Source organism: Lonchura striata, chromosome 18, assembly GCF_046129695.1.
Source record: "Lonchura striata isolate bLonStr1 chromosome 18, bLonStr1.mat, whole genome shotgun sequence".
Lineage (NCBI taxonomy): Eukaryota > Metazoa > Chordata > Aves > Passeriformes > Estrildidae > Lonchura > Lonchura striata.
In genome coordinates, this window is record NC_134620.1 from 4,160,088 (window position 1) to 4,177,369 (window position 17,282).

Consider the following 17,282-nt stretch of genomic DNA (forward strand, 5'->3'; position numbering starts at 1 on the left):
ACACCCCAAACCTCTTTGTGAAACCCCAGAACAGCTGGATAGTCATAAGTGAAATTGCTGAAGTTAAACAAGACTTCTCAGCATTAATGCACCACTGTTAGTTGAATTAACAGCCCTGGAGTCGCAGGGGACTAGGGGTTGAAGTGTAAATTATCTTTCATGGCATTACACTCTCTGCCCCAACACCACCCCATCAGTTACTGCTCCACCAGCAACATCTGTAGGAGGATAGTTATGATCCATGCTTAGAGGAGCTTTGAGCTTTGGTTGGGTGAGTTTTGTGATTTTTTTTTTTCTTTGATTGGTTTTGGCTCAGAAAAAACCAAACAAAAGCCCCAAAAGTGCCACAAATAAATTCCCTGATTCAGTTCTCAGCGTGAAGCTAGAAATGAGCAGTTGTTGGCACGGCTGACGGGGCAGCAGGTCACAGCATGAGGCTTTAGCACCAGAGACAATTTAAATCAAGATTTAGCCTCAAGGGGCATAATACAAAAATACTGGAAGACATACACAGATACATGTTGTAAGACAAGGCAGCTCATGCTTCAAATTTTAAGCAAATAAACCAAAAAAAGGAAGGAGTAGAAAACCCAGAGATTAACACATAAGGAGCAACCACAGCCACAGGCAAAGCCCCCAGATTCTGGGCTTATTTACTTAAAGAGGAAACTGAATGAGTTAATATGAACACAGAATTAAGAAGAAAAAGAGAAATAGTGGGAGCAAGCATATGAATTGTAGAAAGCAGTGAAAGGGCAAGCCCTCCAGCAGCAGAACAGAACTCAGGTTTTTTCCACTGTGTTTTGGTTTTGGGTCCGTTTTTTTTGACAGTATTTTCCCTTAGAAGTTAAACGTGGATACAAAATTTCTAAACACATACCTATAGAGGAAGTTAATTAATTTACTAACTAAAGTGTGATCCAGGAGAAACGCATCAAATTTGATTCCAGTACACTAGGGCTCACCAAAATTCAGCTAAAACCCCGAGTTTCAACAACTGAAAAGACTGAGCTGCATATTTCCTCATTAACACACTTGGAAATTTATTTATGCAAATCACTATATTACGATAAAAGTTTGCTATAAACCTAAGGCTGTTTTTCTTTTTAAGTTCCTTTTTCATTCTTTACATTTGTTTGAAAAAAAAAAAAAACTTGCAAATGACTCGTTTCCTTACAAACTAAAAAGCACAACCACAAAGCAACCAATTATTAAAGACTATTAAACAAGCCTGTTTCAATGTGCATCAGCCCTACATGGCAAGTGTCTATTAATGGGAAAACCAGTTTTAGCATCAGAATGCTTCCTGAACCAGATGTTGGTCTAATTACAAGGAAAAGTTCCTTACAAAGTCTAGGTAGAACTCTCTAAATTTGCTTGTATCTTTGCATCAGTGCATATTTGCACATACATTGAAACCAGTCTGGAACACCTATATACAGAATAAAATATTCAAGTTAAAAATTCTTCCTCTTCAGATTCTTCTCATGCACATAAATATTCAGAACACATTTACGTAACAAATAATCAGGTCTCCTTCTTTGCTTTAAGTGGAGATCCTGAGATTTCTAACATGCTCAGAATGGAGGACACTGCACTGACTGGAGGAAGATGTGTAACCCTTTATCTGCAGTAGAAATTTTATTCTGTTTACCTATCAGCACAGAACAAAGAAGAGCTTAGATGCCATTAGGACGTGTTTCAGTTTGAGCAGAGACCACAACAAATTATGTATAGGTCAGTGCTCAAGGCTGAGTGAATTTGGGGTAGCCAAGGTCAGGCCTAGGGCACGTTTGCTGAGCACACAGGACAGGGCAGTGCCACTGGAGCAGCCCCATCACAGCAGGGTGTGACACAGCCCCAGCTGCCTGCAGAGGAAGGCACCTTCTGCTGGTGTCTCAGATACTCTAGAGACATAACAGACATATTTTTTTCTCCATGAATACTGAAAAAGCCCTACCTAACCAAAATTCATTTTGAGAGAGTCGCATTTTGAGAGTTTGCTCAGAGGACTGGGCAAACTGGAAAGAACATATTTTTTATTTTGATGTAAAACCCATTTTATCACTTTGTCAGACCATTTTCCCCTCTAGGATGACTGATGCAGGATGGCTAAAAGAATTATTAAATGAAGTAAAAATGCTTTCCAAATTACATTAGTGTTTCCATAGCACCTAACCAGGGGGCATGGCAGACACATATGGCCAGCTAACACAGTCCTCCAAGAGGTACAAGAAACTTCAAAACAAAATTACAGTTTTGAACTGCCTGCCCAGCATAGCTCTGAGCCACATGAGTATTGCTACTGAAACAGCACAACCTGCATGCATGCCAGTTTTAAAACATTTATCATCTAAGCCTGTGAAGACCCTATCAGAGCTTTTGAAGTCAGAGCTCAAAAGCGCTCTGTTCAAACTTCAAAATCAAAGTATCTTGGGAAATTCTGGTTCAGGTAGTTACATAGAAACAAACAGCTAGTGCTGTGGAGCTTCACTCACAGCAAAATAGTCACAAGAAATCAGCAAGACCTCAATCATGTCTTTCCCAAGACACTGTTAGAGGTCTCAAGCATAGCCACTGGTGTGTTCAACTATTAAACAAAAAACAATAATCCAAGGAAAAAAATCTACCAAAAATTTTTCAGTTCACTTGCTCCTTCCTTGTTACTTATTCCAAATGCATACCTTCTTTCCTGATATTTTTTCCTATTGAGAACACTGACCCTTTTAGCAATACAGAGAAACTGGTAAGAGCAAGTTGACTTCAGCTCTGTGACAGCATATTTCACTCAGTGCATACAGAAGTTGCAAAATCAATTTGGATTAGGAAGGGTCAAAGTGTTTAAATCCTATGTAAATATTTCTATATAAAGCAGTGTGGTTTCTCAACAACTACAAAAGAAAAGGCTTATGGGCTTGTGGAACTGCTCAGCTGTGCTCAGGAGGACCTTCAAGAAATTCAGCACGTCAAACAGAGCAAGTGCCTCTCCAAAGCCTAAACAGGTGCAGTGACAGGTCTGCATTCTCTGCATTGTGTGTTAAAACACCACTAAAGAACAGGGGAAGTGGAAAATAATTGCCTTTACTGTGGCCTCATATAAATTCATAAGATATGAGAGACCTTCTGCTTTCACATGAAGCCCTCTTCTGAATGGCAAGAGCACCAGACCATGTAAAGCATCTCAAAATTGCAATCAGTCTCTCAACCCTGTCATGCAGGACAGATCAATTCAAGAAGGCAGTCAGGCCTGTAGCTCAGTACACCACTTGAAAAACCAAAGGAATACCAGGGAGTTTTCCTGATCCCTACCATCTGAAAAGAGGATGGGGACCATCAGCCAGGCCTGCCAATGGCCCTTCTGCCAGAAAAAAATGACCTGTTGAATAAGTGTAAGACAACAAATGGTCTCCAGGTTTCCTGTTGAGCTGAGCACACACTGGTTCTTCTGGATATTCTCAAGGAATAAACACAGTCTCCTTGCCACACACCAGCCCCCTCACCTGATCACACACATGCTTGTCATGAGTTCTGCTAGAGCAGCATCTGCCTCTGGGCCCATTACAGTCACAGGTCTCATGGAAAGAGGGCAAGAGCAGACAATGGAGAACTCAAATAAGTTATTCAGTATACTTCATTCCCCTGAGTAAATTCATCGGGAAAGATGCCAACGGAGAAAAGGCTGAACAAAAGATTCACCCAAACAATTATTCAGGTGACTGTTAAGCCCAATGTATTGTTCACATTAAGTGCACCAGCTTTCTGTCAGAGACAGAAGCAGCTCTCGAGGGCCACTAAGGATCTTGCTTATGTGAGCTGAGAAGTTCTTGTTCCAGCTTAGGAAGCATTTGAGACAACACTCTGGATGTGCCTAAAACATTCTGCCCCCAGTACTCATTTACCCCATAGCAGGAGCCACAGGTGATCAATACTAGGACTAGAGAAGCAGTGTATGTCCCCAGGCTAAAAAGAGTATTTTCATCTAACAGCTCGTTAGATTATTTTTCCTCCTTGCAATTCAGATTTCACTCGCCAGCTTTCTAATAAAGAAAACCAAGAAAAGTAAAACAAGGAATGGACTGTAAGCTGTGCTCTCCTCACTGCAGCCACTGGTGGAGCGTAGGATGACCATCCCCTATTCAAGACACCTTCAATCCCAGCTAAGCACTGGCTTTGGTATCTACCACAATTAGGCTTAGGTGGGAGAACTGCAGTAGAATTTTGCAACTGGGCATTCTCTGCTGGCTAGTCTAGAAATCCAAATAAGTTATTGATACAGCTGGCAAAGACAAATTTATTCATCCAAATAATATGATTTCCTCAAAAACATTAAGGCATTATTGTGTTTTCTCAGATCATCAGTGATTTCATCCCTGTCAGACTGACAGGTCCAATGACCACCTCAGGAGAGTGTAAAGCAAAAGTGTCCTACCCAGGAAAGAGAGTCCCATACTTGTTCTACCTAAAAAGGATTTAAACAAAGGGGACAGTTTATAGAAGTGACAGGCAAAGACAGGGGAAAACACATCCAAGTCTTCCAACAGTGATCTGCTGTTCTGAGCATATTATTTTCTGAAACTTCATGTCATAATGTCACTTCAGGCCACTACAAAAAAATTTCCGGAGCAGCTCTAGGTTAGCAGGAAGCAGAACTGAAAACGAGGCAATGAATTACGAGCTGAAGCAGCTGGACTAAGAGTCACAGAAACAAGTGTTCTGTGCCTTGGTTCACTGTAAGCATCATAATCTGACCTCTTTTGGAATGCCCTGAGCCCAGCCAGGGGCTGCCTGGCTGGGCAGTCAGACTCAGACCCTGCCATGTAACTGCACTGCAGCAAATCAGTGCTGAGTTTGTGTGTGACACCTCCCTTGTGACAACAGACCAACTACATTCACTTTTTAGCAGCTCAAATACATCTGGAGCCTGATGCTCCAGGGAACAAGGTATTTTCCTTGAGAACAGATTACCCTAGGAAGCTGCTGGCCCATTTCAAAAGAACACACAGATGTGACTGTAGGCAACTGAGGGATTTGTTTTTTGGTGGTTTTTTGTGTGTTGGGTTTCTTAAAACTTTCCTAACAACAGCCTGCTCCAGCCTCACCCATCTTGTGGGTTCAAAATGGGCACTCCTTCCTTCTCTCTGCAGCCAAGGGCATACGTAATTGCTGATAACAGACTAGCTGGTAAATACCCCATCAGAGAAGTAGCTGCATTTCAGTGAGCAGTTTAGAATATTCTGGAGTCCTTAAGAAGTAAACACACACAGTGAGCCAAGGCTGCACGGCGCATTTCTCCACACCTCAAAGAGAGGAGCTGGAGTCCAAGCACACAAGTTACTCACTATTAAGTAACTCCTCCTGCAAGGGCTGCCTGCTTAGATTTCATATAATACTGTGTGATACACAGCAGCCTACCATAGTTGCTACTGAGCTGTTGTCATAGACCAATCTGCAAATAATTTGTGGATTTTGGATACTTCAGAATTTGCACAGAAGCTCCTGAAGAGGATGGGGTGATTTTGAGGGTTAAAAAAAAAAAGAAGTATTATTTTTAAAAGAAAGAAGGTTGTGGTGGATCTACTCTTCTGGAAATAATCTTTCTCATCTACAAGATAAAAAAAAAAAATTTTTAAAAACCCACCCCACCCAGTAGTAACAGAGATTGGTGAAATGACTGCAAAATAACAAAAAGTAACAACTATGCAAGAAGCCTGTAATACCAACAGGCACAATTCAGTAATATAGACCAACAGACTGAATTTTAACAACTCACTCGTCCTACAGGGCAGTCCCTGTGGATTCTCACACATACTCCTCGAGTATCCATGTAGCCATGAGCAACTAACTTTACTCCAGCTGCCACATTTGGGCAGAGCTTCCTCTAAAGCAGAGACTCCAATTACATTTGCAATAATCTGATTACTCCATGAGCCATAACCTGGTTAAGAAGGGGTCTGAGAGATACCATTTTGGCATTTAGGAAGAAGACAGGGAGAGGGAGACACGCTTTGTTGTTTTAGTAACAGACAGATCTGCAAACTGAGCCAGATTTTGTGGCAGAAATACAACAAATTGTCCTACACAGGACACTTTTACTGTTTAAAACACATACAATACAATTTGAAAGAAAATTAGAGAAGTTATGAATCTGTAAAACCGTCTCAGTAGAAGGACAGACTAACATTCAAGGTTCTACCTACCGCTTATGGTTACTTTCACATCACTTGTAATTTAAAGATATGATCAGGAAAGCAATCCACTTTGTCCTCAGTGAGCTGGCCAAAACCTGTTTTGTAACCCAAGACACTCAAATTGCTGTTTTGGAAGTCCTTCATTCACATGCAGCTCACCCAAACTAATCCATGCCAGCATTTCTCTAGTCACTTGCAGCCTACCCCTCCATCTGCCATTCAACTTGGACTGGAACACCATTTCTTTTCCTACATGTGCCAGCATAAGATTACTTATATTTCACCAGGGGAAGAACAGGATCAGACCCTTATTATTCTTTCCATGCTTATCTGACTGAGCAGAACAAATCAAAGAGGAGACAGTAAAAAAAAAAAACCCAAACTGCTGGTCTTGGTTTCTCTGGGGAAAAGCAAGCTCCAGATAAGCTGTGCCTCCAATCAACACTCTGATTTTCATGAGCAGCAATATGCTTCCCTGTGGTAATTGAAATGGAGCAATTCTCAAACAGCTTGCCAAGTCTCACCTCATTAACCTTTATGGACTGACCTCCAAAATTCCTTGAAGCTGAAATACAGGTCCCCCTTGCCTCTGCATGATAGCTGTTTGCCCCTAAGTGGTTGGGGAGCAAGGGAGGGCATTAGAGAGCAAACTGCTAAACTGCAAAAAGAACTCTTTCCAGCCTATTACTGGGGCCCAAACCTTCACAGGCTTAGGCCTCCTTTGTTGGCCCGTCTTTCAGGTAGCCTTCAAAGCCAAATTTGGATTACAAATCACACCTCCCACACACAACACTGCTTTTAAGAGTCAGTATATAGCTCTAGTATGCTGCCCAGTAGTCAAAAATAAGCATTTCCTCACCCACACTTGAAGGTTTAGCAAATTTTCTAATTTAACCTTATTTTTCTTTCATCCTAAATCTGTTACTCAGAATGCCTCCTTGCCATTCCAGTCAACTCATTTTATTACTTTTGCTTAGGTCTCAGTGAAACTGGCTGGTGGCAGTCAAAAGCAAGCTGTCAATGAAGGAGTGACTGAACACAGTACTTAGCATTTTATCCAAATATCCAAACCAGAGATATAAGACAAATGGAAGCACTTAGGAAAAATGGTAGAGCAATTTGTTCCACAAATTAGCAAGCTCTTAGCTTTCTTTTTCTCACCATTAGCTTGAGATAGCATAACTATAAGAATTAAGAGTATAATGTTCCAGTTTTGCACCCTGGAAGTCTATACATGGGATCATGTATATTTACACTAAACAATAAAAATCTTCAAGATTAAAACCATTAACAGCTTTGCTAGAGATGACAAGACACAGGGGACCAAAGCACTTCATTCACCAATATAATTCACTGCTTTAAAGTCTATCACCTACACACACAAGTAAATCACTTCAAAAGTCACTGCACAGCTTTAGGGCTCGGGCCCCTGGCTCTGAGAAATCACCAAGCTGCAATCACCTGGGTCCAACAGTTTTGTATCCAGCACAGCATTGCAGTCTGTGCTCAGCATAGCATGGATATCCTGTGGCTCTGGGGCTGCTTGGCCCTAGCTGGCTTCCTATACCACTCCCAAACTTCAAGCCTGCACTGGGAATACATTTCACCTGCCCAGCCACAGGCCACTGCCTGCCTCCCATAGGCACAAGCCCTCTTGCAGCAGTGGCAGCTGCACAAAGTGAGCTCATCTCCACTGCCAGACACCCCTTTGGACCTGCTGCTAAGAGTGCAGGGAGGACAAGCAGCTTTCTGACCCACTACTTGCAGAATTCACAGCTCTCTGTCTGCTTACTCCATAGGAAAGGCAGCCCCACTCTGATCTCCCTGTCATGGACCATGAAAATGAGCTTCTCACAGGCAGATGAGGGGACACCAGCAGTCTCCAGGGCTCCCCAGTACCAGACAACTACTATGTGGAATGGTTTACACTCTCATTTCAAAGGCAGGTGCTTTGTGACTGCAGAAGTACCTGATCTAGGGTGGACATAAGAAAAGAAAAAATAAAATCTGCCTACATGCTATTACTTCTAGTAGGCCTGAGGTAAACATCAGCAACTCTCTGTGGAAGAAGGAACAAAACAAACACTTCAGTGTCCACTACAGTCACTGGGGACATAAAGCAGCTCTGTAGATTCCATTAAACTCTCCTGTAGGGAAAGAGAAATCTGGAAGAGAAAGAGAGGGAGCTCTTCACTCCACCAGACTAACAAGAGGGGAGTGGTAGTGCAAGCATCCTGATAATCTCCAAAATCTCAAAAGCCACTAAAACGCTGATAAGCAAGGCAGGGGGGTTGCATTTAAACAGCATCTTGGCATCATTGCTCCTAAGAAATCACTGATCATCACAAGAAAGAATTAAAACATGTTTAAAAAGTAATAGCAAAATGAACTACACAAGTGTCAGGAAAATTTAAACTGCATTATTGATCCAATGTAAGTCACAGATGGAAAGTAGAACCTGTGGCCCAGCACGCCTTAAAATTAACAAGCAATCTGCACATTATAAAAGTTCTACATTTCAGCTCCTCAGAAGAAAGAATCTCTACAGAGTGGACTGAAGTCTGCCTCAGCTGCTCAAAGGGAAGTTGTGCTTCTGAACAACAGCAACAGGACTGGCATGTTACCTCACGAGTCTGCAAAATCCTGCAAAGAACTTTTCAAACTACATCTCAAAACTAAAATTCACAGAATACAATACTGGGTGGAAGAAGTGCAGAGTTAAGAAACTTGACTAAGATCTCAGAAGACGCAATAACTCAGGAAGCAAACCCTTGCAGAAACTGGTACAGAATAAGGTCCTCCCATGATGACACACTACATGATTTCTTGGGGCTTTACAAACAAGTAGTGTCAAGTTTGCCTTAACAGCAGGAAATTCAGATGCTTGCCTATCTGGTCAGGCATTTAAGGCACACAAAAACTGAAGAACCTACCGCTCTAGGTAAGCAGAAGTTTGTAAATGGCCTTCTGCTGACATAATAGGAATTGTGAGGTTTGCAGTTCACATAAATTCCACTGCTTTTTCCCTTCCCTACATTAAACTCACTAAAAAATAAGGAATGTTCCATGCTCTCCAGAAAGGGACATTCAGAACTCCCACATTTAGTAGAGGCTAAAATAAGTAAAACCTCACTCCAATGGAATTAAATGACACATATCCCCAAACTGACCTCATATTGAGCACTGTGGTGGTTGGTGGCTGTCTAGAGAAAGAGCCTGGCAGGACTCTCTCAGAGCACCACCAAGTCTTCTCACGTGAACAGAAGTTAGTCCTAGGGCACCTTGAGGGAGGCAGGTAAATATTATTTATGTGGACTCCAGAAAGTTTCTATGTTATTATGCAGACAGATAAAATCATTTCACGCAGAGTGAGAACACTGATTTTATGCAGCAAGCTCCAAAGCCAAGCAACAGCTCCAGTGTGCTCTTCATTAACAAACTGCTGTTAGTTAAAAACTGTCCCAGCTGAGGCCATTGCAAGTCTCATTGCTCCATAACAGTACTGTGCAACTTTCCCCTTCACCATAAGCAGAAATGCACAATGAGTGGCTTTTCTCATGTCTACTTCTACAACTAATGTTTAACAGAAGGCAGAATTTTAAAAATCTTGTTCTTTCTTCACAAGCATAGTAAAGCTATTCAAGCTTAATGCAAAGTCAAGATGTGATTTTTTTTTTCTATTCCCACTCAGGAAAATAATGATACAATATTAACCGTAATATCAAGCCCAGGTTTCATTAAGTACGTTTAATAGAAAGTACAGCTATTACCAATTCTCAACCCTGAAGTTCTTATGCTGCTCCTTGGAAAAAACTGAAAGCCTACTATACCTTGGTCTGCTTTAAGGTTTTTGTTAATCCACCTCCGAAAACCCAGATTCAAATTTTGGCTCAGACTCCATCCACTTGAGAGTTACATCCTTTTTTTGTAATACAAAATCAGGAAAACATCACTTAACTGTGAAGTCATTAAATAACTTGGACAGAACAGCACGTGTCTGCTGGCCAAGCTCAAGGTGCACTGGGACAGATCCAGATGGAAATTTCACACTGCACCTGTCCACTCAACATTACTAAGGGAAGAGTGATCAAAGGCAAAGCCAGAAAACACACAACAATCTGAATACAGAGGGAAGTCAAGTACTGTTGAATAAACCCCACTTGATGCTAATTAACATGAAGGCTGGCCAGAACCTCCTGTGATTGAAACTTGCACTCTATTCAAGCAAAACTTTAGGGAAGCCTGGCAGAACCAGCGACTGAACCACAGGTGCTGGAAAATCTGTCTGGATCTGTGAATGGCTTTGGTACCACGTGGTGATGGAGAACAGCCCGCATCAGAGCAGGGGAGCTGGGAATGGGAGCCAGCCAGATAATCACACAGTGCTCTCTCAGGCCTTTTGTTTGTTTTATGAAAAGGACGTGCTGCCAACTGGTTTCAGATCAAAATTCATCCCAATCGGGAAGGAAAGAAAATTCCTATAAAATGATGCTCAGTAGGAATTAATCAGAAACACAGCCCTCCTGAAGGCATAAGCCTTTTCAGTTAAGTAAAAAGTTGCCACCAGCTAATGTGCAAGACAGTACTGATTAGCCATCTGGTGAAAGTTCCTGCTAAGCTTGCCATGTCACCCCCCCCGTGCTGAGGAAAGCAGAAGGTGGATCAGTTACATTCTGTCCTTTCCTGCAATGTGTGGTCATCCTTAGGAACACGACACAAAGCTTTCCAGTGCATCCAGGAATTGTATGTGTTCTGCCTTTTCAGCTGCCTTTTTTTTTTTTATCACTGCATCCCAGGTAAATTATTTAAAATAAAAATTACCTATTGCTTTTTGAAAGCTGAATTTATCTTCAACCTTTATCCACCTTTGTTATTTTTACCCCATTATTTCCTTCTGCAAAAACTGAAATGGCCAGGAGGCTTCCCAGTCATCTAAAGAGCATCAGTAAACAAGAGCAGAGACAGATGGCAGAGCTCAGTTCAAATGAGCACAAGACTCAGCCTCTCCCTAAAACCCAGGAAGAATGCAGCAGTCCCAGAGAGAAAACAGAGATGTCCAACCAATCTGATAAGGGAGAAGTCACTGTGAGGAGCTGCAGAGCTTCCATGTACACTGAGCATCCATTACAACTGTCCAGCCTTCCAATAATACAAGAGGATAAGAGGATGGCAGCACAGCACAGAAGAGTTCTCTCTCCATTGCTGCTCCCAAAAGTATTGCTGACAAAAACAATCAGCAGGGAAAGTAAAACCAGGCATCTCCTTCAAGCTGTTACTCTGCTGAGAAGAGAACAAACTCTCACAACCTGAGAAAGTGACATCTCTAACATGCCTCTGAATTCACCCACTACTACAGGAATTTGGTCCTGTTGACAAATAACATGTTAATCCCTTATTAAAATGAGAGATTCAAAGAAACAAAGAAAACCCATGAAAGAAATCACAGATTTATAATTAAAGAAATCTGTCAAAACAAACATTCCTATTTTCTTCATTCCTGGATTTGATTTTCATTTACTGTGTAGACTACAGGTGTTAGCACAAGATACTACTTACATTACATGCCTTGCCTTGCTAAATAGGTTCAGACATCCACATACATTCAAAAATGCATCTGAATTAATACAATTCCTTGTATACCTCTTCCAACTGTAAACTCACTGTGATTTCACAGACACACCTGCATGCCTGAATGAGTTACATAAAATCAGGTTCAAACATTGCCCATTCTTCCCCAAATGAAAAGTTTTATTCTGCTGAAATTTAGTTAAAATTTTTCCCTTAGGGCTTCCTGGTATTCCAAATTCTTCCTTCACACAGCGATAGCAGAAAGCTCCAAGAACAGAGCTGCACAATCATCACCTCCAATCAGCTCTAATTGAAGGCTGACACGAGACAGAACGAGAAACTAGCACTGCAATTAACACACACAGGAAAAAACAAGACTGTGGGAGCAGCATCATTATCGGTAAAGCTCTGGCAAAACCCTCGGGTTGTGGCTTGCCGGCCCACTACCACCTCTAAGGTAGAGTTTAACTACTTCATAGTGCATAAATATGAGTGAGGGAATAAACTGGTGATGAATTCACCACAGATGGTGAATACCTGGTGAAGTTCTGGCCCCTTTTTAGCTCAGTGCTCAGACTGATACTTTAAGAAATTATTAACATGGGACTCCATTGATCCTCTCAAAAGAAGTCTGAATCAACCCTTCTGGGAATCCAGACTGAATTCCTAAAATGCAGTGTGACATATATTCTGTATGATCTTCCTAAAACAGCAAAACTACAAATTAAACACAGAATTCTCATACGAAACAGTTGCCCCCTCACAGTGATTCACCCAGGGTCTCCCATTCATTTCCATGATGCCATTCCCTGCTCTGTACATTTAAAAGACTCAGCAAAAAGCTGGCACACACCTGTATCCCCGTGGAAACAGCTGTCCTGGTGACATCTCGCAGAGGGCAGATCTCCATCACTTGGCCAGATCTGTCCTGTTTTTCGTACACCCACAATAGTGGCCTCGGACACGATGACCTGCTGCTGCCGGTGCCGTTTTTGAGACTGGGGGGTTGGTGGGCTGCTGCTGTCAAAGGACTGCTGGGAGTTCTGGGAGGGGGAACGGCTTTTATCCCGATACATGCGGTAAGTGGTGGGGCTGGGGGAGACGTGGCTGGACTGTCCTGAGGAGAAGTCTTCCTCACTGGAGGTAAGGTTCTCATTCGAGCTACAATCAGGAGTATACCCTCCTCCAATATCTTCAAAACTTCTGGGGGAATAAGATCTCCTGGGCCACGTGAGATGTTTTTCCTGGTCAGGTGGGCCCTGATTTCGCAGAATAGGTCCTTTTCCTTCTCCTTCCCCCATCATTCCACCAACATAGATACTCTGATACGGCTGAAAGTCCATGGGCTGCCAAGGTGAACGGTTGCTGCCATTGGCATTAATCAGGTTATCTTTAAGAAATTTGGGGTTCAGTTCAGCATCCTCATATTCTCCATCATAGCCAAAGCTGCTCTCTGAGGACCTTCCCCTGTAGGCAGGCCTCTGGAACTCGCTGAAGCTGGGTACCATGTTAGAAGGCAGGGAGTGCAAAGACTTTTTTCGTTCCATTTGCATGGCTTGGCTACCAAGGGAGCTTATTTTATCAGAAACATCTTTATCGTTGACCTTTACTAGACCCTTTTCATGATGATACTCCATGTTCACATAAAAGGGCTTTTCAACAACATCCTTGTTTTCACTAGAAGAATGTGAATTAACCTTTTTCATTCTCTCAAAATTGGACCTTAGGGCTGCCACACTGGTGCTGTTCCCTCTCTCCTTAGGTTCAAATGATCCCTCCTTCTCAGCAGATCCCACCAGCCTGCGAGTGGAAGCCGATCTGTGTTTTGAAGGAGAGCCATCTGTATCACAGCGATTCTCCATGTCTTCTACAACTCTCTTCAGTTTCTCTTCACCATAGTACTTACACCTGTCCTGCTCTCCTTCTCCATGGTGGGGGCTGTCCAAAGGAGACAGGTCTGACCCATCACTCTGGGTAGACAGCTTCCGCATAGAGGGTATCCTTGGTTTGAACTTTTCCTCCCCATGATGTGACTTGCTTTTTTCATATTCGTCTTGGTCAGCAGACTGGTGATGATGCAGGTCCTGGATCTGCTGCTCTGCACCCCCTTCAGGCAACTGAGAAACACGTTTAAAACCCCATCTCTGTCTATCATAGCTTTTCTTCTCCTTTGCCAGAAGAGTCTGCAGGTAAATCATGCGGAACCTCTCCTTATTAACCTCCATCTCCAGTCTCCGGATAGATGCTTTGCACATCTCCAGTTCCTGTTCAATGTCTCCCACAGACTTCAGCTCCATTTTAGGAGGCTCAGAGTCTGCAAATTGTGCTTTCCAAGCCTCTACAAACCCCACAGGGTCCACCATTTTGCATACGGGAGTAAGTGGGGAATACGAGAAGGAGGCTGGAGAGAAAGAGGTGGAAAGAAAAAACCAACCGGATCTCACATGTAGAAGCAGAAACAGCTCGGGCAGCGTCAACTCAGCGCGTCTCTTTCGCGGTCCATGCAGGGCACTGGAAGGCAGGCAGCAATCCTCTCTCGCAATCGTCTCTCCTCCCCGTCTCCTTCTGCTTCTGCCGGCCTCAGCCCTGCGTACGCTCGCTACTCTCTCCCCGGCATGACTGATCGTTTGCTGGCGAACAACAATGCTCCCACCCTGGCGATCCCCCAGCACTTCAAAGCGCGTGGACAAAGGAATGGGCTCGGGGCGGGGGAGGGAAGGTAAATATCGCCCCCCACCCACCTCCTCTCGCCGCCGTCCTGGGCACGGTCCTCAGCGCGGCCACGCTCGGAGCCCTCCGCTCCGCGCTGCCTCGCCAGCCCCCGTGTTGTGCTTTCTCTTTCTCTCTCCTCCTCTCCCCCTGCCCCTTTGCCTGTCTCCTCCTCCCGGCTATTGTGCTGCGCTCGGGGCGCGCACGGTCCCCGCGCGGGGCGGCGATGCGGCGGCGCGTCCCGGCCGAGCTCCGCCGCTAGCCGGCGGTGCCCGAGCGCCCCGCGGCCCCGCGGGAGCCCCCCCGGCGGCGCAGCCCCCGCTGCCCGCGGCGGCCCATCGCGGCCCGGCTCCGGCGGCGCTGCGGAAGGGGAGGGGAGGGAAGGACCCGGCGCAGGCACTGACACGGCGCTGGGGCCTCTTAAAGGGGCAGCCGGGCCGGCCGGGCCGGGGGACCCGCGGGGCTGGGGGGCCCCGGCGCCTTCCCCGCGGCTCCCCGTGAGACAAAGGCAAAGTCGTGAGCAGTCCCGCCCGCTCGCCCTTGCAGCCACAGGCCTGGGCATCCTCACACCGTACAGACATGACCATAGCTAAGACTGGTTAAGAACATGCCATGCACACAGCCCTGTGTGCATAGGGAGGTATCCATTCCCGTCCATACAGCCATGCCCTCATATATAATGTATAAACATCAGCACGTCTCTGTGCTCTCTCTTATGCTCATAACAAGGCTCTCCTCCCAGGCATTGATGCAGCTCACCTTCAAAGGTCACGTTTTCCCCCACTCATGTAAGTGCTGGTTAGCAGCACGCTTGTCATTCCCTCGATTCTACCTTCCCTGCCAGTAAATTATAAGCTGGATCTCCGAGATGGGCAGCTGCTACTCTGATACTGACAATAAAGGCTGTTTTTTTGGGCATTAGTCTCACTTTTCTCTTGTATATTATTTAGCCCCAGTAACTCAGTCCCACACTTCACCTCTGGGTGAAGGGTGGCAAATTATTTAAACAGAATTCTGGGTGCTGGGTATTATTTTCCTTCTGAAATCACACCATCACACTTCCTTCTTAACCTTGCTTACAGCATGTGTCCTTTCCATGTACTAATTCAACCTCTGAAAAAAGGGTAAAAATCAACCAAAGCTCCATCTTGCCTGTTTGGAGGACAGGCAAAGATGATATGTACCTCTCATATCCCCCATAAAACTGTTTCCTTTCATGTTTGTGGTGAAGCATATTTTTCTGGTACATGTTGCTAGAAAAGAGAGTGGGATATAGCCCTCATAAGAACCAATAAAATCCCATAGGAATGAAAAGCACAACTCCACTGGAGTAGCTCTCTTACCTTTGAGACATGTACTGTTTCGAAATCCATTAAACAGTTTTCCTCTCCATGCTTTTTTATATGCCAATGAAAATATTTTGGGGTACTTTCAGCTATATCACAAATGGCTACTCATGTATTCACTTTTGCATAGTTCATCCCTCTTGGTTTTGTTTCCTGGCTTTAACTGCTTTTCCTGCACTTGTTTCCTCAGCTTTTAACACATAACAGGCATTGGCTGACCTATATGGAAAACAGATTATGACCTAAATAGTTATAAAATCTATATGTTTAATAAATAACTCTATAAATCATTCAACACATCTCAATCTGTCACAGAAGTAAACTGCCTTTTCTCTATTGATTTTTTTTTTTTTTTTTTTTTTTTTTTTTTTTTTTTGCTTAATGGCAGTTTGACCAACAAAATTCTGACATGCAATGTATTTCTAGGAATAATAAGATTTTACTGGCATGGTTATAAAAAACAGCAGGTATGTGACATCATTGGGGTCTGTTCTGAATTCATACAGAACTTTTACTGAAGGCTCACCATTCTGATTTATTTTTGGAGTGGTTTCTATTTGGGTCCACTTTTCTGACATTTGTGTCCTTTCTGGAGGGAGTAAAAACTGTAATGAGTCACATGAGGGATTTCTGTGTGCACACTTACCTTTTAGTGAATAATACTGATAAACAACTACACCCTCTTTATCTACTGAGGTAGCACAACTCCAGAAATTCCACTGGGAATTGAAGTGTTCTCTGAATTTTTGCTGATACTTTATGCATCGAAGAAAGCAGTATTTTAACTGGATACAACATTTCGTTAAGACTACGGTGGCAGACGCACAGCTGTGATTTGAGACGGAGAATCCTGCGATGAGGGGCTGAACTCGGGCCGGCCCGCCCGGCACATCCCCTCTGCTGGCCGGTGGGAGATCGCAAAGCGCCCCCGAGCCGGCGCGGAGCAGATCCTGCAGCGACCGCCGGGCTCCCTCTTGTGGCAAGAAGGAGCCGCTGCATCATCCCACGCGGAAGAACCGCGGGTTTTTGAGGACAAAAAAAACAAATAAACAAACAAAAAAACCGTAGGACATAAGGTTAGCTTTTAAAGTGAGAAACAAAACATGCTTTCTGATCAATATGTGGTTGAAACTAAAAAAAAAAATCGTATTTTTGTAAACACAAAGCAGCAGTCTTGGAGAAGTTTGATAAAGCTGACAAGTCTGGGGAAGTCCCATTCAGTCTAAATCCTTCTAAGAACCTGGGGGAAAAAAAGGAACTCTCCTTCTCCAAATTCAGACAATGGCAATTTCTTACTGTGAGAACAACTTCCAGGCCAAAAATACAGGAAAGTTATCAACCCTCTCCACCACACCAAATACATATTCTCCTACAACTTGCCAAACATTTCATTTTAGCTTACATGCTCTCAGAGCATTCACTCACCAGTGTGTTACATTAGAACACCCTCTAACTATTAATGGAAGTCGAA

General features: G+C 43.7%; 1 protein-coding gene across 1 annotated transcript in view; it reads right to left on the bottom strand.

The window, feature by feature from the left end:
• Positions 1-14,737, bottom strand: part of BCR (BCR activator of RhoGEF and GTPase) — a 99,819-nt gene extending 85,082 nt beyond the window's left edge. Inside the window, exon 1 of the mRNA XM_021549904.3 lies at positions 12,610-14,737. Within this exon, the coding sequence (XP_021405579.1) occupies positions 12,610-14,119 (1,510 nt within the window). The 5' untranslated portion in view covers positions 14,120-14,737. The remainder of the gene's footprint in view (positions 1-12,609) is intronic.
• Positions 14,738-17,282: the final 2,545 nt, after the last annotated feature.